We start from the raw sequence: 26,908 nt of genomic DNA, 5'->3' as shown, positions 1-26,908 counted from the left end.
GATGAATTAAGATTTCAAATGTTGAACCATAGTTATATTCTTATGATAAACTCCATCTGGTCATTTTCAGATGGAGTTACTGACTTTTGTTTGTTTATATAATTTAGGATTTTAGCTTGATAGTCACATGTGAACTTGTCCTATATTTGTTTTGGTTTTTTTTTTGTAGTTGTTTTGCTTTTGTGCTGTCTTAACTAGGTTTTACCATGTGTTTACACTATTCATAAAAATAACTAGTGTTTTTTTTTTTCATATTCTGAAACGGTGAAAATAACAGTGGAATTATCTGCTCTTGCTAGGTTTGGTGGGATTCCTCTATGAAATTATCCAGGCCAGGAGTTTCTATGATGTAACTCTGGTATCTTTTTCTATTATTTGGTAGTAAAGAGGTTTGTTGGATTTTTACCATTTCTGAAGTCATTTTGATAAATAATATTTTCCCAGAAAATTATCTCTGTCATAAATTCTTCCTCTCACTGTCTGCTTTTCTGCTCTCCTTAGGCACTGACATCATGTAATCTTTCTCTTCCAGCTGCTGTACCATCACCGTCACCATAATTTAGGTTTTGTTACCTCCCTTCTGGGCTATAGCTTCTACCTTATAAATTCTAGTATTTTAACACACAGTGTCACTAGATTAAATTTTATTGCCTACAGTATTATTCATTCCTTTAATATATATTGTCCAATATGCTATGTGGTAGGCATGACAAGCATGCAGAGAAGACAGACAAAGCTCTATTCTCATGGACTTACATTTTGGTGAATGGTGTCAGACAAGTAACACATATAAGTAATAATCTATCAGGTAGTGATAAACATTATGGAGAAAAATGAAACTGGATAGTGGGGATAGACATAGGAGGCTGGGTAGCATTTTAATACATAGAGTCATGAGTGTTGAGCAGGGACCTGAAACAAGTCATAGAGGGAGCCAGCTGGGAAAAGTGCTTGAGGCAGGTTTAGTAAGACATAGGTCCTGAGCTAGGAGAATACTTGTCATATTTGGCAAAACCAATACAATATTGTAAAGTTTAAAAAAAAAAAATAGCAAAGACATCAGGATTGGAGCTCTAGAATGAGCCAAAGTGGAAGAGCAGAAGATGAAGTCAGAGCTCTTGGTTGTCTGTGTGTTTGGAGGGATGGGGTGGTGGAAAGGAGTGGGCAGATCATGCAGGACATTGTGGACCATGATAAGGAATTTGTATCTTACTGGGTGATTTGAAAAGTTATAATACTTTTTTTGTTTTTGTTCTTTTTTGAGAGCAACATGATCTCGACTAAAGACAAATTATTGTGGCTCCTCTGTAGAGACTGTAGAGGGCTATTGATGTAGTTCAGGAAGGAGAGAAAGTTAGATTAGTTCATGGATATAGTGGTAAAATTTGGGACAAGTGGTTGGATTTCAATTATATCTTGAAGGTTGAGCCATTTAGATTTGCAGATGAATTGAATGTGAGATTTGAGAGAGAGCCATCCTTCATGTTTCTCAAAGCCTTTTGTCTGAAGCAACCTGAATAATACTGTTGCCATTTATTGAAAGAGAGAGCACTGAAGAATAGCAGTTTGGACTGAAAATAAAGAGTTTGGCTTTGGACATTTGAGGTTGAGAATGCTACTGTTGATATAAGTGGAGATGTCAAAAAGCAAGTTGGATATTGCATTCTGGAGTTCAGGTGACAGGTCTTTGTGAAAACTCTTCAATGGCTGTCAACTTCTCACAAATTTTAGATTGCTAGTATCACACTCGAGATCTTTTATCTGACCCTAGCCTTCCTTTTTGGAGAAGGCAATGGCACCCCACTCCAGTACTCTTGCCTGGAAAATCCCACGGACGGAGGAGCCTGGTGGGCTGCAGTCCATGGGGTCGCTAAGAGTTGGACACGACTGAGCGACTTCACTTTCACTTTTCACTTTCATGCATTGGAGAAGGAAACGGCAACCCACTCCAGTGTTCTTGCCTGGAGAATCCCAGGGACGGTGGAGCCTGGTGGGCTGCCGTCTATGGGGTCACACAGAGTTGGACGTGACTGAAGCAATTTAGCAGCAGCAGCAGCCTTCCTTTTAAGACTTGTCTCACACTATTACCTTACATAGACCAAGCCAAACAGGCTTTCTCACTTCTAGAATGTGCTAAGCTTTTGGCCATTTTGATGCTGTTGCCTATGCTATTCTTTCTAGCTGAAATCCCTGTCATTTCAACTCTGTTTATTGGCATATTATTCATTCTCCGTGACTTTATACATAAGAAGAAGACATGAGCTAGGAAAGGAAACATTATGTTCAGTTGATGACTTTAGTGAATGAACTCCTGGCTATCTTGTTCTGTGTCCTCATTTTAACCTGTGGGAGAGCACAACACTTTTTCTACTTAGTGACAGAAGAAAATTAATTTTTATTTTCTTTATTTCCAGATGGGAACATTTAAAGCACATGATGGTGAATATTTCTTAGAACCTATAATGAAGGCAGATGGGAGTGAACATGAAGATGATCATAACAAGCCACATCTTATATACAGACAGGAATTAAAGAGGAACTATTTTCTGCAGTCTCACAAGCCTTGTGATGTTTCAGGTAAACTGTGAAGTAAAACTCTTTATGGTAAAACTGTAATATTATTTTTATCTTTTTTAGTTTAGAATTTATGTATTTTCTTTAAATTTTGATATATGTGATATTTTAAACAAATTTTCTTGACCCGAGGGATCCATTAGAAATTTATCCATAGGCAATTTTGTTGTACATTAAGTTTACATTCAAAAAAGTATTCAGTAGAGGTAGCCTTTGAAAAACATGAGGGTTACTGATCCCCTGCCCAGTTGAAAATTCGTGTATAACTTTACAGTTAATGCTCCTTATATGCAGTTCTGCATCCATGAATTCAACCAATCATAAATTGCATAGTACTGTAGTATGTATTTAGTGAGAAAAACTCACATAAAAGTGGACCTGTGCAATTCTAACCTGCGTTCAGAGTCCACTGTATTTGAGATTTGTAACAAAGAATCAGAAATTTTTTACTTTAATCTGTTAGTGATAGTAGTATGATTTTTCTCAGCAGAATTCAAATGACTGAAAAAACTGAACCTTAGTAACAATAACATGTTGCTCAACTTTACATACTTTTAAATTTGTATAAAGGAAATATTTCAGATAGTTTTCTGGGACTTTTTTTGCTCAGCATTGTTTCTAAGAGTTGGCCATGTTGGTACATGTAGCAGCTGTTCATTTTCATTGCAGGGTATATATCACAGTTCACATATCCATCTTCCTGTCAATGAACTTATGGGTTATTTGCAGTGTTTTGCTACTATAAAAAATGCTTCAGTGAAAATTCTCATCCTCATCTCTGTGTTTGAGTCCATCCAGAGTATACACATTGTTACTAGAGAATTCCACATTATTTTGCAAAGTGTTTTTTTTTAATCAATTTTTATTTCCAGCAATATATGAGAGAAGTATGTTCCTCTTTTTTTTCCCTATAAAATTCAAACTAATGAAGATTATTCATGGTTTAGAACTTAGGAATTGATGATTTCTATAAACTGTAAGTCTGTTGCTAGTAGAATACTTGTATATTGCATAGAAGTTGTATTAAGAGCTGAGTCCTTATAATATACATGAATCTTCATCATATCATTTTATGTCACTCCATGAAGAATGGTGAAAAGCACCTGCACTTACCATCAAAGTATAAAATCTAGACAAGAGTGGGATTAGAAAGGATTTATTTGAGATTGTAGGTGTCCGTGAACTATGGTTCCAAACAGTGCATTGCCATCTGTTTTGGGATATAATGATATGTAGGCCTTTGAAGGTTTTCCCTGGGAATGCACTTCTTAACCTTTGCTATTATATGAGTGCCATTTTGGAGTGGTTCTCACTGTGTCTAAGGCCGTGTTTTAAATCTATTGACATAATAGATGCCTTTCTTATGCTTTTAATATGAGCATAAGGGTTTCATTTTTATGGCTTCAAAGAAAACACAAATGGGTACAGCTCCACAATAGAATTCTACGGAAGGCAGCTTATGCTTGTTCTGATCCACCATTCACGAGCAGCTTGTTTAATGAATTGTTTAGCTTCTTAAGAAGAAAGCCACCAAGTAGACACTCTGAATGCGTAAATGTTTCACATAATGATATGCAGGGTTTTGCATTCACAATCTGTTCATTATCAGAAAGAGAATGGTTCAAGAAAAGCCAGACCCTTTTGTTTAAAAAAACAAAAAACAACAACAACAAAAAAAACCTTGTACTAAATTAGATTTGTTATAAAAACTACAAATAGCAAGCAAATAGAAAGCTATGAGTTTTAGTTTTCTTTTAATCATGATATATTTTCCCAAAATGTTTATCTACTAAAATGCTAAAGTAGTATCATTCTTTTCAATTCTTAAATTATCTACATTTTTAGGTATAATTAACATACATATTTTTAATCACTAAAAAGGCAACAATTAATGGCCTAAATAATTAGCTGCTAATCATCATCCTGTTAGTAAAATGGAGAGTTGTAAATGTCATTAGTAAAATGTTATCAAAGGTTTTTTTCTTCGTCCCCAGTTCACACACCGCTGTTCTGTAATACTTGCAGGATCTTATATATTCTAAAAACATGAGGAGAATTCTTCACTTAGGTAGGCCTAAAGCTTTAACTTATGAACCAAAAGAATTAATTGGAAAAGCAAAAGCTATTTTTTCCCCATATTTCTCTTGATTTAAATTTATTTAAAATTCTAAAATGCTGTAATTCATAGTCGCTTCAGTCTTGATGGATTAAATTTTTTTTTACATCAGATTTCATCATGTGGCCATATGAATTATGTTTGGTAGCTGAACCGTAGCCATTGTAGATGCCGGGTTTCCAGGTAGATATCAGACATATTAGAAGTAAAATCCAGTGGAAATGGCCAAATAAGCTCATAAAACCCATGAGAGGAACAAACAACCACACAGTAACAAAATTAAAACCCAAGGGGGAGGGAAACCCTGAAAAGATTGATAGGAATGAAAATAACCCTCTGGATTCTGCTAAGCGTGGTTCTGCCATTACTCACTCTTCAAGGCAGATCAGAGCTGGTCTGTGTTCCTTCCTTATTCCCGTTCTGCCATCACTACTCTGTCTCTCTCTTCTCAGTGTCCTTTTCTTTCTTACCTTTCTTCCCATTTCTCTTCGTGGCTGTTATTGCTATTCCCATCTTCTAAGTTGAATATTTTTTAAAAGTGCACCTCTTGGCCACCGCTTTATACCACTTCTTACATAGTCTATGTGATTTTCTTTGTACTTCTCTAATTTTTAGCTACTAATTTAAATGATACAGAACTGAAACATGTTCATCTTCAGCTTGTCCTAAGATGAAATCTCAGGGTTACAACTGCCGGATGCCAGTGTTTTCTTGGATGTCCCAGGGTATTTTAGATTCAATACGTCTGAATCCAAAGTTACTCTCTCTTCCATCTCCCTTTTTACCTGCACTCCCCAAAAGAAGCCTGTATGTTTTTGGTGTTCAAATTTCTGTTGAAATTAAGCATATGCTATATGATGCAAACTTAACAAGTATTACTTTTTAAAGTCCTGTTCAGTTAACTAGAAAAGATTAATTTATATTTGAATAACAGATTATTTGCTTCAACCTTTAGGTTTTCTTTTTTGATTTGTTAATCAGCATTCTAAAGTTCATAAAAGTAGTTTATTTGCTTAAGTGGCTATTCTTCATCTTATTATACTAGCAATGTTCTTAAGTTCAGTTTCATCCCAAGAAAAGAAAAATCCCAAACTGTGAAATTTGACCAACCTATTAAGATTTTGAGACTGTGAATGCTATGGAATAGAATATATCTATATATATATATATCTTGTTGTTGTTTAGTCACTCAGTCGTGTCTGACTTTTTGTGACCCTATGGACTGTAGCTCGCCAGGCTCCTGTGTCCATGGGATTTCCCAAGCAAGAATACTGGAGTGGGTTGCTATTTCCTTCTCCAGGGATCTTCCCAACCCAGGGATCAAACCCGTGTTTTCTACATTGGCAGGCAGATTCTTTACTGCTGAGCTCCCAGGGAAGCCCATATATATATATATATATATATATATATATATATGGATGGATCTGTACTTTTCAAAGCACTCCTTATAGTCATGTGTCACTGTTCCTTAGAGTAATTCTGAGCTGTAATCATCCTTGGCTCATACATGTTTTCTGTGAGGGGAAGACCTAGTAGTAGTGTGACAATTATTTGTTCTATGCATATAGCATTATTTTATTAGCTGACCTATTTTGCCAATTGTGTGTTCTGCTTGCTATAATATTGAAATGTGCATGTATTCAATAATTCATTGCAAAGAGAAGGATCAGTCTGCCGTTTTTGATACTTACTTTGTGTTGTCATTATTATGTCTGTGGCAGTTCCTAGAACTTTGAAATCCTATTTTATTGGTGAATTCTTATATTATCTAGTTTTACTTGTAATGAAGTTAATGATTCCCGTTGGGTGAATTGTGTTTTAAATGGGATATGAAGAAGGGAACCCACATGCTGGGAACCAGAGGATATGTTTATCCAGTCTGACAGGTGCATTTTGAAAATATGTATCATGGAAAGTCACTGTAATCCTTCATATTTTAACTGTGGTAACAACAGTTCTTTCCAGGAAGGACTACCAGAGGACTACCCACTCTTAAAAATTTAACAGTTTTTAAAAATCTTCCTTCCTCTGTATTGGGATTATATATTTCATACTCTGTCTTTAAACTAGAGAATGTTTTTCTGGTAGGAATAATGATCCATTCTTCTAGTTTTGAAGCGTAGTCTTTTTCTTGATGTTGTCTTTGTACTAACTTGGGAATGATGGGGAGAATTGTGCTTCTCGAGGTATAAAAGAAACAATCATAATTATAACCCCTAATTGAAGAGTAAACTACACCTGTGTCTTAAACATAATAGTGTCAAACCACTTCTTATATTTCTGTTAAAGGTTTGCTTATCTCTCGCTGTAAAATTACAGCTTTTTTTTTGTTGCTAGGCATTCTGATGTCAACTTGTTCTGGTTCATGTGTTCATCAAATCTCTGTTGAGGTGAGACTGAAATTGTTAATCCTTCTTTGAAATGCACTGTGAGTCTGTGTTTCTCTTCCACCTCCATTAAGAACTTTTCTGTCTTTGTTTCAGATTGATACACTTCCTGTTTTGAAATTTCTTATGTAGTGTTCTTAGTCACTTTGCAACTTGATTGTTTTCTATGTGTTTTACCTTGACCATAATATAAGCGTCACTGCTAGAATTGAATACATCTCCATTTACCCTTTATTGTAGCAGTACTTGTTCTTCAGTGCTCTGTCTCCACCATATGTTTCCTTTGGCTTCTTTCATATTCTTAGTCACTTGTTCTTTAAAGAAATTTCTCCTTAATGTTTTCTCTACAGGGAGAGGTATCTCCTCAAATTTCTAAAAAAATCCCTTTGCTGTAAATATGTTTATTTAGATATTTAAGATGCTCTTCACTTATAGAGATAAAAATGTGAATGGAGTTATTAGTTTTTAGCTCTTTTACTAACTATATCTTAGTATAGTTTCTTACTCTACTAAAAGTTGCTATTCATTTTACTTATAATTAGCATCCTACTCATTCTCCTATGGTTAACATACCTGCTCATGATTTTGTCAGATTAAGATCATGGACTTTTGAATTTCTGGCTCTGTAATATTTCACGATTTAGGGGCTGCTGTATTTATTCTGCACATAATTAACACTATCTTGTATTGTTTTAAAATTTCTTATGTGCTCTGTTATCCTACATCTCAGTTTTAAGATTCTTTGTTTATGCTCCTTAAACTAAAGGGTTATATTTTATTTCATTTTTTATATTCCTCACAGCAACTAATACTATGTTATGCTTATAATACATGCCATGTAAATAGTTGAGAAATTGTTAGTACTAAAATAACTGTACTGCTTACAGATAGGTATGAAAGATGAGGTTCATTTAGAAGATGATTTGGGGCATCATACAAAGACAGTCTAACTCAGATATGAAAGTTGTAGAAGCTTACTTGAAAAAATAGCTCATTATCTGAAACCTAGAAGAAGAGTAGGGATTAGACAGGGAGAGGATGAAAAGTATTCCATACAGAAGCAGGATGATCTAATACTGGGGAGGTAAACAGGGGAATGTTCATGGAGGTCAGTACAAACTGGATTAGGGGTTTGGGCTTTACCTCAGCACTGATCCTGTAGATACTGAGAGTCATCTCCTCAAGTAGGTCAAACAAAGATCCTGATATGGGGTCTGATTATGTCCTTTGGCCTGACCTTGGTCTGAATTAATTGCTGTTATTGGGAGACAGAGATGTAATCAGCCACATCAGTCGGCTGGTAGGGTCAGGTGAGTGTAACTGGAACTATTGACTAAGTGAATAGATGGGGATAGATACCTGAAGAGAAATCGGGGACTGTTGTGAGAAGTTAGGTGAATAAATGTTAGAGAGGGGAAACTGCAGAAACACAAGATGGGCAGTTATAATACTGGTGTTATAAAAATTGTTTGGTGCCTATGAGCACTGGCAAAGGAAAATGCCAACAACTGATAAATACAGAACGAAGAGAATATTTCTGACATTAACAGATTAGTAGCTGAACTTTGTGTTGAAATATACAGAATGAGTAGAGGACTGAGATATTAATAACTAAAATACAAGCTATGGTACAAGTAAGAGAACTAATAATTTTGTTCTTAGTGTAACACTGTCCAGAATTTTCAGTCAGTTCATTTTTTTCTGCTGTCATGGTATTCAATAATTTTGCATACATGCTAGCAAATTTGGATTTCCTGACCACTTCTCAGTTTTTTATTTTGGTGATGGAGAGAATCCAAATAGAAAGACCAAGATGATTATTCAGGTTATGACTTTTAAATTTGTGCCACAAGAAAATGGAAGAAATTTCTGAATTCTTTCTCTTTTACTATAGTAATACATTCACTACTAGCCCTAGGGACTCCATTTATAGCATTCAGCAGGAAGGAGAAAATATATGATGTAGGGTCAATAAATAATAAGCATGTCTGTCTTGTGGTGTGCTAGAAGAAGAATGAAGAAGGGACGCAAGAAGAGTTCGGTGGTGAAATATGTGTGCAAATTTTCCCTGCTCCATGTTCTGGGGTGAGCTTAAATTGAATAAGTGGAGAAAAGAGCTGACTGCTAAGAGGAGACTCTGGTTCTTGTTTCACATCAGTAACTCTGGAGGATGAAGTCTCAATTTGCCCCTAATGTGGGTTTGTTTATTCATTTGTTCATTCATTTATAATGTATATATTTGAGCACCTCCTTCACTGATGCTACAGTGGTGCTGGGGCATTATAACTCATCCCTGTACAAGTACAATTGCTGTGAGCAGGGTGAGAGGGTAGAAGGAGATGAAGTAAACATCTATGGGAGGCTAGATCCTATTGATGTAGGTGAATCCAGGTTGTGGGACCTGGAGATTTCACAAGGGGAGCTTCTTGGTGAAGCTAGTGAAAAGCTTCTAGGTTTCCTTCAAGGTCTTTGAAAGGGACTTTGTAAGTGAGAGATCGAAAGTTAAGCTATTTTAGATTCATGGTGAACCCGCTTCAACATGTAGGACATTGTAAGACACAATAATGGCTTTGGCTATAACTTCAGCACTGGAAGCCACTGTAGGATTTTGAATGTAGGAGTGACCTACCTGATCAGCCTGTTTTTTAAAGGTATCACTCGGATTGTTGTAAGGAATCCTGCAACGCTAGCAGAAGGGCAGAAGCAAGGAAGGTTAAGAGGATATTGCAGTAATCAAGTTGATAAATGATGTCTTGAATTGGGGCAATAGCCATGAAGTTAGCCATGTGTACAGATACTGTGTACATCTTAATTGTCAAGCTGATAGGTGGAGTGAAGGTGGGGGTTGAGAGTAAAAATTGTCACATATTATTTATGTTTTATATTTGTTTGTTTTTCCTGAACAAATGGAAGAATTGTCATTTACCAAGACGGGGAAGTCTGTGGAAACCATGGATTAGAAGAGAATATCAAGAAATTAGCCTTTAGATATTTTAAATTTAAGATGCTAATTATATATCCAAAAGGAGAATAGTCAGGTAGGCAATGGAATATATGAGTTGGAAGATCAGTAAGGAGTCTAAGCTTGGGATAATAATTTTGAAGTCAGACCATATAAATGATGTTTTAAGATAGTTTGTATAAAATTGTGTAGGGAATGGATTAGATGCAGAAGAGAAAAAATCTGGACTGAACAATGAGGCATGTTGATTTTTAGCAGTTGTGGAGATGAGGAGAAAACTAGGAAGACTGAAAAGTAGGGAGATAATAAAAAAGCTGAGGGAATAGTGTCCCAATCTAAGTGATAAAAGATTTTTCAAAAGATAAGACTAATTGGCTAAATGTGCTGAGAATTCAAAGAACATGAAGATTTAGAACTGATTATTGGATTTTGCAAAGTAGAGATGATTGGTGACCCTAAGTATTGTGCTAATTGGAATGAGTTCCAGAATATTTTCAGGAATAAAAATTCATAAAGTTAAGGTATTATGAAGGAGACTTAGATTAACTATCTTGCGTTCTTGCCTGGAGAATCCCATGGACGGAGAAGCCTGGTAGGCTGCAGTCCATGGGGTCGCACAGAGTTGGACAGGACTGAAGCGACTTAGTAGCAGCAGCAGGCTTTGAGAGGACTAATCCTGTCAATGGTGAAAACTTTTGTAGAAAAAGTGATACATTAAGCTTTGGAATGCAGCATAAAATAAACTAAACTATATCTTTGAAATTAAGAGCTCAATTTATCCATTTCAAACTTTGATTTGTTCCTTTTGTCAAAATCCAGAAATAGTAAACTCAATAAAGTTTTTGAAAGCAGTGTAAATAAGTTTATTTCATGTAAATCAATTGAGATATTTCATAGGAATTTAAAACATTTTGCATAACATTTATTTTGAAAAGTGTTCATATATGTGGATCTGTTTTAGATATAATTTTTTTCTTCCATTGGCCTATTTATGATATTGTGCCAAGACAAAAAAAGCTAAAAACAGTCCTAAAAATATTATAGCTCTGTTATAAGTCTTGAAATGTGGTACAACAGATCCTTGATTTTATTCAAAATATGTTCAAGATTGTTTTGGCTATTCTTGATATATATATAGTTGATTTCTACAAAAGAATAAAAGGGATTTTTATTGGATTTAAATGGATTAATAGATCAATTTGAAGCATTGACATCTTTCCAGTATTATCTTCTAATCTATCCATATGACATATCCGTAAAGTCCTGCTTAATTTCTCATTTAATGTCTTCTAGATTTCTTTGTAGAAGTCTTGTATATTTGGATTCTTCCTGGGTATTTAGTCAGTTTTGACACTATTGTAAATGATATAATTAAATTTTATCTTCTAATTATTATACATAAAATGTATAAATTTTATATATAACAATTTTATTTTCTAATTATTATACATAAAAATGCAGGCACATTTTTATATTAATCTTGTTCTGCTTATATATTCTGTTTATCTGTTTATACTGTTGGGTTTTGTATATGAAAATATAAGACAGTTTTCTTTCTTTCTTTGAAAGATTATTTCCATATTTTATTTCTTTTTTTGCCTTATTGCACTGACTAGGATTTCTAGAACAATGTTGAATGGAAATTGCAGTGATGAAAATTCTTGCCTCATTACCAGTTTTGGAATGAAAGCTTTTGATGTTTTCTGATGTGCACAATGTCTACAACAAAATGTTGCAGGTCTTTCTTAGGAAGAAAAATCAATTTTTATTTGATTAAGAAAGTTCCCCTAAACTCCTGCTTCATAAAGAAATTTTATTAAGAATGGATATTGAATTTTATCAAAACATTTTTTCCTTCATGTACCAAGGTGATCATATTTTCCCCCTTTGTTCAGTTACTTGATTCTCAAATGGCAAATCTGGCTTGGGTTCTTATCAGACTAGTTTTGGTAATATTTTCTTTAGAGTTTCTACATCTATGTTTATGAATGGATTTGGTTTGTAATTTTTCCCTTATTGCATAGAAAAGAGCAAGGAAGATGAAGGACTATTGAAAAGAATGATTAAAATGATGGACTGTGAAATATAAGCTATATAGTCATTTGTCATATACTCACTTGATATTATTTTAGAATTACTCAAAAAGTAAAGAAGTAAATAATTCAATAGATTTTTGGAGAGCAATAAATGTAAAATTTTCTATGTAAAGTATTAATTTACTAATCAGCCAGATTGTTCATTTTACAATTTTTTTTCTTCCAACACATGACTTAACTGCAAACGCTAGTGAAGTAAATTTTAATCTTTGATCACTAGTATTGAGTCACATGATGCTTTTCTCATGAAGAAGATGCAAGATTCTAATTATTTTCAGTTAAAATCTAATTCAGAATTGCAGCATTCAAAAAACAGCTCTGTTTAAAGACATCAAGACATGAGATTGTCTACTTTCACAATGAGTACAAATGTTGGGGAAAATTGCACAAGGATGGGCCAGGTTCTTGGCTGGTCCCAGCTGGTGTTCCTCTCTTTGTGAGGATCATTACTGGTAGAGTGAGAGCTGGGCCAGTGGTCAGGTCAGCGACAGACATCTGTTTCATGTGGAAAGCATCCAGTTCTCTGGACCTCCCCCAAGGAGGCTTCTTCCCTGTGCTTTTCTTCCTTGGAAGAGAGCCAGAAAACTGAAGATAAAAACTCCCTTCCCACTCTGATCTGATCTGCAGTTTGCAACTTCTTTTGCCTAATACAAATGTACCTAGATATAAAATAACTTCCTGGTGTACAATTGACAAAAATATTCTTTTAGAAAGTGGTAATTTGTTAAATTACGAAGTGTAGCATAAGATAAACAAAATACCTGCTTGCAAATAAGAATTTGACCTATCAGTGATTTCAGAGTTTGATTTTATTCCCCCACTTTTGTTAGTAACTAAAAGAACTGGGCTTAATAAAAGCCTTTACAAAAGCAATGTGAATAAAAATTTAGTCTATAATAAAGATGTTAATTACTGTTAAGATATTGCATAAAATTTTAATTTTTAACATTTTATGTTCATTTAATGACTGTCTTTTAATTAGAGCTCTGAGTTTTTCACTGTTAAATTTACTTTGGGAAATACCTTTAATATTTCTTTTTTAAAAAAAAATTAAGCAAATATTAAAGTTTCAAAGAATATTTCATACAAGAAGTCTATTTTCAGCCAAAGCTGTTTCAGGAATTTTAGAGTCAGGAAGAGTGTGTGTATATATATATATATATATATATATATATATATATATATATAGTTTAAGAAATAAATTGTAATGACTGCAGTAACATTGGAATAAAGAAAAAGTTAAAGTATATCTTTGTGTTACATTTTATATTTTTATGAGTTATAACTTTATTTTCCAAAAAATCTGAGACATAAATCATAGTTAATAACACTACAGGAAGTGTAAGATTTTAAAGAGTTACTTAGTAATAGTGTGGAAAAATAGTATATCAGTTCAGGGATAGAGAAAATAGGGTGTGTGTGCATGCTCAGTCATGTCCAGCTTTTTGCAACCCTTGGATCATAGCCTACCTGGCTCGTCAGTCCATGGGATTTTCTAAGTAAGAATACTGAAGTGGGTTGCGATTTCCTCCTCCAGGGGATCTTCCCAGACCCAGGGATCAAATGGGCATCTCCTGCATTGAGGGCAGATTCTTTACTGCTGAGCCATCAGGGAAGACCCAAGTAGCATGTAATGCTTATAAATGCCTGCTTAGAACTAACTTTGTACTTTGGGAGGTGTTCTAGGATGCTTAGTAGTTAAAATTATCTCAAGGCAGTTCTGGAATGATTCCACATGAGGCAGATTGTCAGATAATATGGGGAAATGGAGCTCTAGGAGCAAGTCATGGAAAGTTTGGAAAGCAGAGGGAGTTATTTTATCTACTATTAAGTAATAGTAAGTGGCTGTGGTTCAGGAGTGGCTTGCCATGAAAGCTCATCTGAAAATAGGAAGACAAGACTAATGAGGTAGAATTCTCAATTGGTGTCTATTTTAATAGTGTTATGCTCTGTTCTAATTTCAGCAGTCGTGCACTCTTGCAAAATAAGCTCACTACATATCAATGAGATATTTAGTGTTCAGCATGAATTCTGAATAACTGACTTTTCTTTAAAGAATGAAATGTCACATTTCATTTACATGTTTAGTTGCTAAGGGTATAAATTTAACTCATTAAGATTTTCAGCATCTTTTCAAGCAGTTGTTATTATCAATATACAATATAACATTGTTATATCAATATATGTAATTGTACATTCAGATTCTTCTTACATTTGTATCATTTGATTAGTTTGTCTTAGTCTCACTTGTTTTTAGAATTTCTGAAAAGAGATAGGATTTTAAGACCTGAAAAGGCACTTCCTAAAATGCAAAGGGCAACACAAGTGCTCCTATTCTATGGAGGTTGGGGTGCAAAAAGCTGATAGGAGACAATGGATGTGTATTCCTCTCCATTTAACAAATCTTAAAGGTTTTGAATTTATGAATGAATGTATGCTTGTTTTTAACTCTTGATTTATGCAAGAATCCTTGATTCAGCTTATTAGAGAAATTGTCTTGTACATCTTCAGAGCTAGCCCCAAAGGTTGACTTTTGATAATGTGGAAGAAAGGATATTTACTCTGTAATATTTACCAGTGTGCCCTTTGCCCTGTCAGAACACACAGCAGAAGAAACTAGAATTTCTTGCTATATGTAGGATTAATGGGAGTAATTTGGGGGTTTCCAGTGTCCCCTTCTTTTTTTCTCCTTGAGGGCCACTAAAGTAAAAAGTAAAGTAAAAGATCAAGCTAAACCCTTTTATATCAGAATTTTAGCTCAACTCTATGGCTCTGTAATGCAAAGAAGACAAGACCCCATATTTTCATGCATATGACTAACTCCTCTTTTAATTTTGTAGGAGGCAGGATTTTCCATTATAACCTTAATTACTAAATTCTTAACATTCTGCATGAATTACCCACACTTGACCTTTAAAAGGGTCATGTGATGTGGAATTCAGATGTAATCATTGATATTGAGAAAATATGAATTCATCTCTTTGTTATGCCACTTATTTTTGGTGGCTGTTGAAATTTTATGTAACTTGTGTCACATGTCTCTCTTTTTAAAAGTACACTATAATAGTAGCTGATTCAGGGATGTAATGAGGACTAATGATGTAATAATGCTTTTATATTTCGTGTTTCAGCTGGCCACAGGCAAGTCCATGATGTTCTGCACATTTATCACTAATAGATGGGGTTCTAATTATTAACTTGTGAACCTCTTTAAAATAAAGAATTATAAAGTGTTTTATAAGCAAATTCTTTAACAGGGGTTGATATTTCTAATATTGACAAATCAGAGAACTATAGATTTTTATGAATTTTTATATTATGGAATACTACTGTTTTAAAAAATATGTTCTGAAATTATATTTATAAGCTATGTTAGCATGTACAGTTTACTTGACCCTCCTGTTCCTTGCTTTCTTCAAATAAAGATAATCAAAACACCCACCTTATAAAGTTGTTAATAATGAGATAATTTACAAGTACCTGATACATAATAAGCATCCATTGAATATTATGTTTGCCATTATTGTTGCTAGTAATATTAAGAAGAAAACTCAATAGGGTTGCAATATAGGACATATACTAGATCCAGAAAGCAATTTAAATCATGAGAAAATATAATTGAGATTTCACAGTATATGTAATATGATCGTCTTTTATTTCAAGGCACACTCAGTTCTTTGAGCTGAGAGTCCTATTGAGTATTTAACAAGTAGTTTGAAATATTGAAAGTCTAGAATGAGCTTCATGTGATTTCATGCTTGTTTTTAAAATGGATGATTACGTGCTGTTGGAGAATGTAAAATTTGTTTACTCATCTGGTTAAATACAGAGCAGGAATATCAATTCCAGCCTCAGCCCAGAGACCAGAATGAATGTTGTACTTGATATGTTCTTTTTTTTTTAAATTCCAGTGTAATTGCCTTACAATATTGTGTTAGTTTCTGCTGTACAGTAAAGTGAATCAGCTTTAGGTATATATTTATGCCCTCCCTCTTGAACCTCCTTCCCACCCACTCCCTTAGGTCATCAGAGAGCACCAAGCTGTGCTATACACGGCATGTTCTCACTAGTTACCTGTTTTACATACTCTTTGACAGAAATCACAGCAAGGCTCTTTTAGACCCACCTCCTGGAGTAAGAAACAAAAAAAACAAAAACAAACAAATGGGATCTAATTAAACTTAAAAGCTTTTTTATAGCAAAGGAAACCATAAACAAGACAAAAAGACAACCCTCAGAATGGGAGAAACCATTTGCACATGAAGCAGCTGACAACTGATTGGATTACCCCTGCTCTGATGTGCTCCTCTGATAAATTTATTGTCTTGTTCCTCATTATATTCCTTTCTTCCATCTCCCTCCTTCTATATTCCTTTTTTCTATCTCACTTCCAAATTTATCATCCTCACTTTCTTCCTCATTCTCCTTTTCCTTTCTTTCCACGAACATTTATTCAGTTCAGTTCAGTTCAGTTCAATCGCTCAGTTGTGTCCGACTCTGCGACCCCATGAATCGCAGCACTCGAGGCCTCCCTGTCCATCACCAACTCCCGGAGTTCACTGAGACTCACGTCCATCGAGTCAGTGATGCCATCCAGCCATCTCATCCTCTGTCGTCCCCTTCTCCTCCTGCCCCCAATCCCTCTCAGCATCAGAGTCTTTTCCAATGAGTCAACTCTTCGCATGATGTGGCCAAAGTACTGGAGTTTCAGCTTTAGCATCATTCCCTACAAAGAAATCCCAGGGCTGATCTCCTTCAGAATGGACTGGTTGGATCTCCTTGCAGTCCAAGGGACTCTCAAGAGTCTTGTCCAACACCACAGTTCAAAAGCATCAATTCTTTGGCGCTCAGCCTTCTTCACAGTCCAACTCTCACATCCATACATGACCACAAGAAAAACCATAGCCTTGACTAGATGGACCTTTGTTGGCAAAGTAATGTCTCTGCTTTTGAAAATGCTATCTAGGTTGGTTATAACTTTCCTTCCAAGGAGTAAGCGTCTTTTAATTTCATGGCTGCAGTCACCATCTACAGTGATTTTGGAGCCCCCAAAAATAAAGTCTGACACTGTTTCCACTGTTTCCCCATCTATTTGCCATGAAGTGATGGGACTGGATGCCATGATCTTCGTTTTCTGAATGTTGAGCTTTAAGCCAACTTTTTCACTCTCCAGTTTCACTTTCATCAAGAGGCTTTTTAGTTCCTCTTCACTTTCTGCCATAAGGGTGGTGTCATCTGCATAGCTGAGGTTATTGATATTTCTCCCAGCAATCTTGATTCCAGCTTGTGTTTCTTCCAGCCCAGCATTTCTCATGATGTACTCTGCATATAAGTTAAATAAGCAGGGTGACAATATACAGCCTTGACGTACTCCTTTTCCAATTTGGAACCAATCTGTTGTTCCATGTCCAGTTCTAACTGTTGCTTCCTGACATGCATACAGATTTCTCAGGAGGCAGATCAGGTGGTCTGGTATTCCCATCTCTTTCATAATTTTCCACAGTTTATTGTAATCCACACAGTCAAAGGCTTTGGCATAGTCAATAAAGCAGAAATAGATGTTTTTCTGGAACTCTCTTGCTTTTTCTATGATCCAGCGGATGTTGGCAATTTGATCTCTGGTTCCTCTGCCTTTTCTAAAACCAGCTTGAACATCAAGAAGTTCACGGTTCATGTATTGCTGAAGCCTAGCTTGGAGAATTTTGAGCATTACTTTACTAGCGTGTGAGATGAGTGCAATTGTGCGATAGTTTGAGCATTCTTTGGCATTGCCTTTCTTTGGGATTGGAATGAAAACTGACCTTTTCCAGTCCTGTGGCCATTGCTGAGTTTTCCAAATTTGCTGGCATATTGAGTGCAGCACTTTCAGAGCATCATCTTTCAGGATTTGGAATAGCTCCACTGGAATTCCATCACCTCCACTAGCTTTGTTCGTAGTGATGCTTTCTAAGGCCCACTTGACTTCACATTCCATGATGTCTAGCTCTAGGTCAGTGATCACACCATCGTGATTATCTGGGTTGTGAAGATCTTTTTTTGTACAGTTCTTCTGTGTATTCTTGCCATCTCTTCTTAATATCTTCTGCTTCTGTTAGGTCCATACCTTTCCTGTCCTTTATCGAGCCCATCTTTGCATTAAATATCCCCTTGGTATCTCTGATTTTCTTGAAGAGATCTCTAGTCTTTCCCATTTTGTTGTTTTCCTCTATTTCTTTGCATTGATCACTGAGGAAGGTTTTCTTATCTCTTCTTGCTATTCTTTGGAACTCTGCATTCAGATGCTTATATCTTTCCTTTTCTCCTTTGCTTTTTGCTTCTCTTCTTTTCACAGCTATTTTTAAGGCCTCCCCAGACAGCCGTTTTGCTTTTTTGCATTTCTTTTCCATGGGGATGGTCTTGATCCCTGAACATTTATTAAGCATATCCAAAGGGCAGAACATAATGCCCAGCAGTGTTTTCAGGCCTTGACAGAGTATATTGCTTGATAGTAGTGGGGATGATGGGCTGATGGGGAGGGGCTTGGGACTTCATCTTATCAGCAAAGAAGATCCATTGTAATTTCTTGAATAAGGATGAGATGAAAAGGATAGTCCTAAAAATGAATCATTTTGGATACAAATGAAGGGTGAATGGGACGGAGAAGAGACTGATGATGATAGTGGGATCATTCAAGAGATAGTTTGTGTCTTATTTTAATTTACTATTCAGGCAGGCCTTAAGAAGTCAAGTGTGCCTTAAGAAGCATCACTTCGAACAAAGCTAGTGAACGTGATGGGAGTAGTTGAGCTATTTCAAATCCTAATAGTTGATGCTGTAAAAGTGCTACACTCAATATGCCAGCAAATTTGGAAAACTCAGCAGTGGCCAGAAGACTGGAAAAGGTCAGTTTTCATTCTAATTTCAAAGAAAGGCAGTGCCAAAGAATGCTCAAACTACTGCACAATTGCACTCATCTCACATGCTAGCAATGAGCTTCCTTAGTGGCTCAGATGGTAAAGCGTCTGGCTGCAATATGGGAAACCTGGGTTTGATCCCTGGGTTGGGAAGATGTCCTGGAGAAGGAAATGGTGACCCACTCTAGTTTTTCTGCCTGGAGAATCCCAGGGACGGAGGAGCATGGTAGGCTACAGTCCATGGGGTGGCAAAGAGTCGGACACAACTGAGTGACTTCACTTCACACGCTAGCAAAGTAATGTTCAAAATTCTCCAAGCCAAGCTTTAACAGTACGTGAACCATGAATTTCTGGATGTTTAAGCTGGATTTAGAAAAGGTAGAGGAACCAGAGATCAAATTGCCAACATCCACTGGATCATCAAAAAAGCGAGAGAGTTCTAGAAAAACATCTACTTTTGCTTTACTAACAATGCCAAAGCCCTTGACTGTGTGGATCACAATAAACTGTGGAAAATTCTTCAAGAGATGGGCATACCAGACCACCAGACCTGCCTCCTGAGAAATCTGTATGCAGGTCAAGAAGCAACAGTTAGATCTGGACATGGAACAACAGACTGGTTCCAAATTGGGAAAGGAGTATGTCAAGGCTGTATATTGTCACCCTGCTTATTTAACTTATATACAGAGTACATCATGCAAAATGCCAGGCTGGATGAAGCACAAGCTGGAATCAAGATTGCTGGGAGAAATATTAATAACCTCAGATATGCAGATGACACCACCCTTATGGCAGAAAGTGAAGAAGAACTAAAGAGCCTCTTGATGAAAGTGAAAGAGGAGAGTGAAAAAGTTGGCTTAAAACTCAACATACAGAAAACGAAGATCATGGCATCTGGTCCCATCACTTCATGGTGAATAGATGGGGAAGCAATGGAAACAGTGACGGACTTTATTTTCTTGGGCACCAAAATCACTGCAGATGGTGACTTCAGACATGAAATTAAAAGATGCTTGCTCCTTGGCAGAAAAGTTATGACCAACCAAGACAGCATATTAAAAAGCAGAGACATTACTTTACCAACAAAGGTCCGTCTAGTCAAGGCTATGGTTTTTCTTGTGGTCATGTATGGATGTGGGAGTTGGACTATGAAGAAAGCTGAGCGCTGAAGAATTGATGTTTTCGAGCTGTGGTGTTGGAGAAGACTCTTGAAAGTCCCTTGACTGCAAGAAGATCCAACAAGTCCATCCTAAAGGAAATCAATCATTGAATATTCATTGGAAGGACTAATGTTGAAGCTGAATACTTTAGCTCCAATACTTTAGCCTCCTGATGTGAAGAACTGACTCATTTGAAAAGACCCTGATGCTGGGAAGATTGAAGGCGGAAGGAGAAAGGGATGACAGAGGATGAGATGGTTGGATGGCATCAGTGACTCAATGGACATGTCTTTGAGTAAACTCCGGGAGTTGGTGATGGCCAGAGAGGCCTGGGGTGCTGCAGTCCATGGGGTTGCAGAGTCCCCGGCAACTGAGCAACTGAACTGAACTGATTGCAACAATGTTACTCTTAAGTGAGAACGCTTTGAATAAGTTTTGAGGCAATAATATTATTGACAACAGGAGCAATACAAGAAAAAATATGAAGAAGTGGCAAAACTTGGTGATCAGATACAAATGGTGAAGGAAAGACAGGAAGAGCCCAATTGTGGTGTAGAGTTTAGTTTCAGTATGGTATTTGGAGGTTATTGCCCACATTGATAGAAAAAGGGAAACTCAAGATGGGAAAAGAAAATTAACTCATTTTTATATGCTTTGAATATGAGGTGTCAGTAGAATGTTCAAGTCAAATTACAGATAATTTCATTATTGTTTGACAAACTTTTTAGTAGTTTATATTTGCATAGATTATTTAATCACTTTGCATTCTAGAATACTGTATGCTGTTGTAAGAGTTATTTTTGCTTTTGTAATTTTAAGTATTTTATGTTCTAGTAAGCAGATTATCATCATTGCATGATGTTTAAGATGTAGTGCTTTGGTCTAAATTAGTTTTGAGTCATACTACACTTGTTATTAATAAAGGACAAGACATTGTTTAAACATTTGAGTTAATGGAGCATTGCAGAGAAATGGTGTAATTGAATTGGCAAAGAGCTTTGCATAATGCTCATTTATTTAGGGTATTTGGAAAGGTCATTTTTATGATCATTTATTATAGTACTTAAGCATAAATATCAGAAAAAGGTAATGAGATAAAATGTTTAGCCCGTAAGATAGTTACGGATACTGTTTTCAAAAATAATACTATAATTCAGAAACCAGTAAACAAATTCATTGTAATGATTTAAAGGAGACTGAGATATTAATGAAAGAATTTAGTAGTTGTCTAGTCACACCTCTCCTTATGACCAGTGCAAAAAGTCTGAGGTATATACTTCCATGTATTTCTGGCTCGTCACATAAGTTTTTATGAATCTGTATATTTTGTAAAAGTTTGTTTTCACAAAAATGAGATCATACTATCATTCATATTATTTTTCCACTTAACACTTTTTACTTAAAAATGAATCATGAACATCCTTCCTTATGAAAACACATAGACCTCATTCATTTTTTTTCATATCTGCATAACATTCCATTGTTGAATTATTCCTTTGTTGAGGATTGTTTGTTTAAAAAATTTTAAATGTGGGCTCTTGGTTATTTTAGTTATCAAAGCCATTTGTCTTTGCAAAATTAGATTTGCAGAATCAAAACATTAGCAAAAAAACTTTCTAATATTCAGCATCTCTTTCCTAATATTTAGCATTTCTAAAACTACTGTATGATGGCGATCAGAACGGTCCTGTTATTTTAAAAGTAGTTGGTTTTGTAAATTACTGTTTGTTAAGAACTTGTTAATAATAATAATGAAAGTCATGAATATATAAACCAATATGAAAAACAGCATTTGGACAACAGCCCATATATGGCCACACAATTTTGCTTGCACCCACCCTCTCATTTAGTCCACCTACCTCCCCTCACCTGATCATTCTAAATGTCATGCATGTCATCTCCCTGCTTTTTATGTAGTGTTATTGCATCCATATATATTTCTTAAATCTTTATTTTGTTTTTTAAGCTACATAAAAATATGTCGGATTTAATTTTTTTCATTTTTGTCACTTGTAATTAACAAAATTCACTCATATAGTTGTGTGTTAAAGCATGAAATCAGATTTCTTCCAAATCAAATATTTTACAAAGTCTGCACAATATTCTTATCATTATTTCATTTTCTATAGAGATCAAACCCCTGATATCTGTTTTGGTGAAAGTGTGTTTGTTGTTAAATTACAGTTTTCTTTCTTTTTTTCCTTTAACCTTCATTGTCAAGCAATATGTTTTAGTGGTTAAAATCATCAACTTTGAAGCCAGATATCTAGGATTTCAATCTCAGATGTGCTACTTATTAATTAAATGTGGCTGTATTTTACTAATCTAATTCTATAAAGCCTTTGCTTTTTGATTGACAAATTTAAACTACCTTTATTTGTATATGAACCAGTTACTTTTTTTTTTTCTGGTTTTTTAAATGAACCAGTTATTTGTTTTCATTTTTAGCTCAATCAGTTCAGTTGCTCAGTCATGTCCAACTTTGTGACCCCATGGACTGCAGCACGCCAGACCTCCCTGTTCAGCACCAACTCCCAGAGTTTACTCAAACTCATGTCCATTGGGTCGGTGATGCCATCCAACCATCTCATCCTCTGTCGTCCGTCCCCTTCTCCTCCCGCCTTCAATCTTTCCCAGCATCAGGGTCTTTTCAAATGAGTTAGCTCTTCACATCAGATGGCCAAAGTATTGGAGTTTCAGCTTCAACATCAGTCCTTCCAGTGTACACTCAGGACTGATCTCCTTTAGGATGGACTGTTTGGATCTCCCTGCAGTCCAAGGGACTCTCAAAAGTCTTCTCCAACACCACAGTTCAAAAGCATCAATTCTTTGGCACTCAGCTTTCTTTATAGTCCAACTCTCACATCCATACATGAACACTGGAAAAACCATAGCTTTGACTAGACATATCTTTGCTGGCAAAGTAATGTCTCTGCTTTTTAATATGCTATCTTAGTTGGTCATAACTTTACTTCCAAGGAGTAAGTGTCTTTTAATTTCATGTCTGCAGTCACCATCTGCAGTGATTTTGGAGCCCAAGAATATAAAGTTTGCCACTGTTTCCACTGTTTCCCCATCTATTTGCCATGAATTGATGGGACTGGATGCCATGATCTTAGTTTTCTGAATGTTGAGTTTTAAGCCAACTTTTTCACTCTCCTCTTTCACTTTACTAAGAGGCTCTTTAGTTCTTCTTCACTTTCTGCCATAAGGGTGGTGTCATCTGCATATCTGAGGTTATTAATATTTCTCCCAGTAATCTTGATTCCAGCTTGTGCTTCATCCAGATCAGTGTTTCTCATGATGCACTCTGCATATAAGTTAAATAAGCAGGGTGACAATATAGTCTTGATGTACTCCTTTCCTGATTTGGAACCAGTCTGTTGTTCCAAGGTCCGTTCTAACTGTTGTTTCCTGACCTGCATACAAATTTAATTAACTGTGCATGTTAATTCCTTAATCTCTGTGTATTGTGGATTACTCATCTATAAAGTGGGATTAATAATAGTACTCACTTTATATGCCACCGTTAAATAAGTTGGGCTTCCCTGGTGGCTCAGTGGTAAAGAACCTGCCTGCCAGTACAGGAGATGTGGTTTCCATTCATGAGTCAGGAAGATCCCTTGGAAAAGGAAATGGCAACCCACTCCAGTCTTTTTGTGTGGCAGATTCCATGAACGGAGGATCCTGGTAGACTACAGTGCAAAAGAGTGGGATATGACTTAGTGATTAAACAAAAATTAGATGAGTTAATATAAGTAAATTTGTTAGAAATGAAAATTTGACCCATAAACAAGGAAGGAGTTTGAGGTGCTGACTCCCCTGTTCAGTGTAAAATCTGCATTTACCTTTACAGCTGGCTCTCCATATCTGTATTTCTGCATCTTCAGATCTGCAGATCATAGTCCTATAGTACATATTTATTGAAAAACATCCATGTATAAGTCAACCCACACAGTTCAAGCCTGTGCTGTTCATGGATAATCTCTACTTGATTTATAATAGACAATATACATTGTGTTATTTGTATTTCATATTAATTTTATTCTGTTGCTTTTTTTTCTATTTCCTTACTTTTGCTGATTTTTCTGTTCTTAAGTCATCCCACAACACTTTGAATTTAGAATTTGTACTAAGTATCTTTTTCCTTTGGTAATGTGCTTATTTAACAGCAGTATATACGCATACCTATACTTACTGATTTTAAAGGAATATAATAATTGTATTCTTTTTGCACTAAGCTATGTGACATATCCCAATTCCTTCTTAGTCCACTGAAATTTTACAAAGTGATTATTCCACTTTTCACTGTCTCCAGCAGTATATGAGAGGCTCAGGAACCCCACATTATTTTACCATGGCTAGTTATTTTCAATATTTTTCATTTTAGCCATTTGGGAGGATATATAGTTAAATTTCATTGCATTTTAATGTGCATTTCCCAGATTATTGGTAATTTTTGGTACTGTTTCCTGTGTTTATGCCTTTGAATTTTGCCTTTTGTGAAGTATTCAAGTCTCCCTTATTTTTATTATTATCTTATTTGCAGTGGTTAATGATATAATCTGTATATAAGTCCTTTGTTTATATTTATTCCAGATATCTCTTCCTTTTCCCATAATAATGTTGTTTGGTGAACACAGTTCAAAGTCTTGGTTTACTCAAATGAATAGTCTTTTTGGTTAGTATTTTTTGTCTCCTAAAGTCCTTTCTCAAACAAAAATCAAGGTCATGAATATATTCTGATATATCATCATTTAAAAGACAGATGAAACATGTTTGAGATCTTTCCCTTTTATTAAGTTCTTAGAAAAGTTTTGAGAAAGTAGTGCTATTTCTTCTTTAAATGCTTAGTCATGTTTGCTGGTGAAGCTCTTTGAGACTGGGTTTTTGGGGAAGAATTGATTAGAGTTCAATTTTTTTAAGTTATGTGGCTGTTAGACTTTCTAATTCTTCGTGGGTCAGTTTTGATAAGTTGTGTTTTTTTCAGAAATGTTCTAGAAAACATTTCTTAATTTGTTTGTATCAAGTTGTTTATAATATCTTCTTAATGTTTATTTTTCCCTTTTTAAAACAATTACTCCAGAATTGAATTTTAAATTTGAATTTGTATATTTTTTTGTTCTAAGGATTCTTTTTTTTTTTTCTGTGTATATTGTTCATCCAATGTTTTCATTCCAGTTTGTAGTTCTTCTTTCTTTCTTTCATTATTTCAGCCTACAGAGAGTTACCTATTCTAACTTACTGTCAATCTGACTCCTTCAAGCCACAGTACTTCCTCAATTGTGTTCTTGTTTAGCTTACTATTAACCAGTGAGATGTTTAATTTTGTAGCACCCAGGCTAGACAGAACTTTGGGGGCTATCTCAGGTGGAGATATTGACAGGCCCTGGTAACCAACCATTCAATTTTGTTTCTATGATTTTTGACTGTTTTAGATAGCTAATAAGTAGAATCAAATAGGATTTATACTTTTGTGGCTGGCTCATTTCTAGTTACCCTACTATCCTCAAGATTCATCCATATCAGAGCATGTAATAATTTCCTTTTTTAAAGATGAGTAACCCATTTGCTATATATACCGCGTTTCATTTATCTGTTTATCTATCAATAGATATTTGAGTTGCTTCCACCTTTTGGTTATTGTAAATAATGCTGCAGTGATCATGAGTGGGCAAATATTACTTAAAGACCCTGCTTTTAATTCTTTTGGATATATACTGAGATGTAGAATTGCTGGATCATTTGGTAGTTCTGTATATAAGTTTTTGAGGTACTTTTATACTATTTCCCATAGCGGTTGCACCCCATTTTATAATCCAACCAACAGTTCATGAAGGTTCCAGTTTCTCCACATCCTCATCAACACTTATTATTTTCTGTTCTTTTTAATATTAGCCATCCTAATCGGTTTGAAATGATATCTCATTGTAGTTTTGATTTGCATATCTCTAATGATAAGTAACATTGACCATCTTTTTATATGCGATTGTACATTTTTTACCTTTGGTAAAATGTCTCTTCAAGTCCTTTCCCCATTTAAAAAATCAGGTTATTTTTATTGAGTCATGAAAGTGAAAGTTGCTTAGTCGTGTCTGACTCTTTGCAGCCCCATGGACTATATAGTCCATGGAATTCTCAGGCCAGAATACTGGAATGCGTAGCCATTTCCTTCTCCAGGGGATCTTCCCAAGCCAGGGATCGAACTCAGGTCTCCTGCAATTGCAGGTGGATTCTTTACCAGCTGAATCACAAGGGAAGCCAAAGAATCCTGGAGTGGGCAGCCTATCCATTCTCCAGGGGATCTTCCCAACCCAGGAATCAAACTCGGGTCTCCTGCAGTACAGGTGGATTCTTTACCAATTGAGCTATTAGGGAAGCCCTTATTGAGTTATAAGTATATATATATATATATATATATATATATATATATATATATATGTGTAGTGGGTATTACCTCTGTAGCTCCTCATCAGATATGATTTGCAAGTATTTTTCCCATTGCATTTTCACTCTTTTGATTGTGTTCTTCAATGCACATACATTTTTAAGTTTGCAATCATGTTTGTCTGTTTTTTTGCATTTATTGCCTGTGCTTTGGTGTCATATCCAAATAATCACTGTCAGACCCACTGTCATGGAGCTTTTCCTCTGCTTTCTTTTAGGAGTTTCAAAGTTGTTTTAGATCTTAATCCATTTTGAGTTAACTTTTATATATGA

General features: G+C 35.4%; 1 protein-coding gene across 5 annotated transcripts in view; it reads left to right on the top strand.

Moving 5' to 3' along the window:
- Window positions 1-26,908, top strand: part of ADAMTS20 (ADAM metallopeptidase with thrombospondin type 1 motif 20) — a 218,601-nt gene that overhangs the window by 19,669 nt on the left and 172,024 nt on the right. For all 5 annotated transcript variants that reach the window (XM_070370646.1, XM_070370645.1, XM_070370643.1 and 2 more), the window contains exon 3: window positions 2,415-2,577. In XM_070370646.1, the coding sequence (XP_070226747.1) occupies window positions 2,415-2,577 (163 nt within the window). The remainder of the gene's footprint in view (window positions 1-2,414; window positions 2,578-26,908) is intronic.

This window comes from Bos mutus, chromosome 5 (genome assembly GCF_027580195.1).
Source record: "Bos mutus isolate GX-2022 chromosome 5, NWIPB_WYAK_1.1, whole genome shotgun sequence".
NCBI lineage: Eukaryota > Metazoa > Chordata > Mammalia > Artiodactyla > Bovidae > Bos > Bos mutus.
The sequence above is the reverse complement of the archived record's forward strand: the minus strand, read 5'-3'. Positions and strand labels throughout refer to the sequence as shown.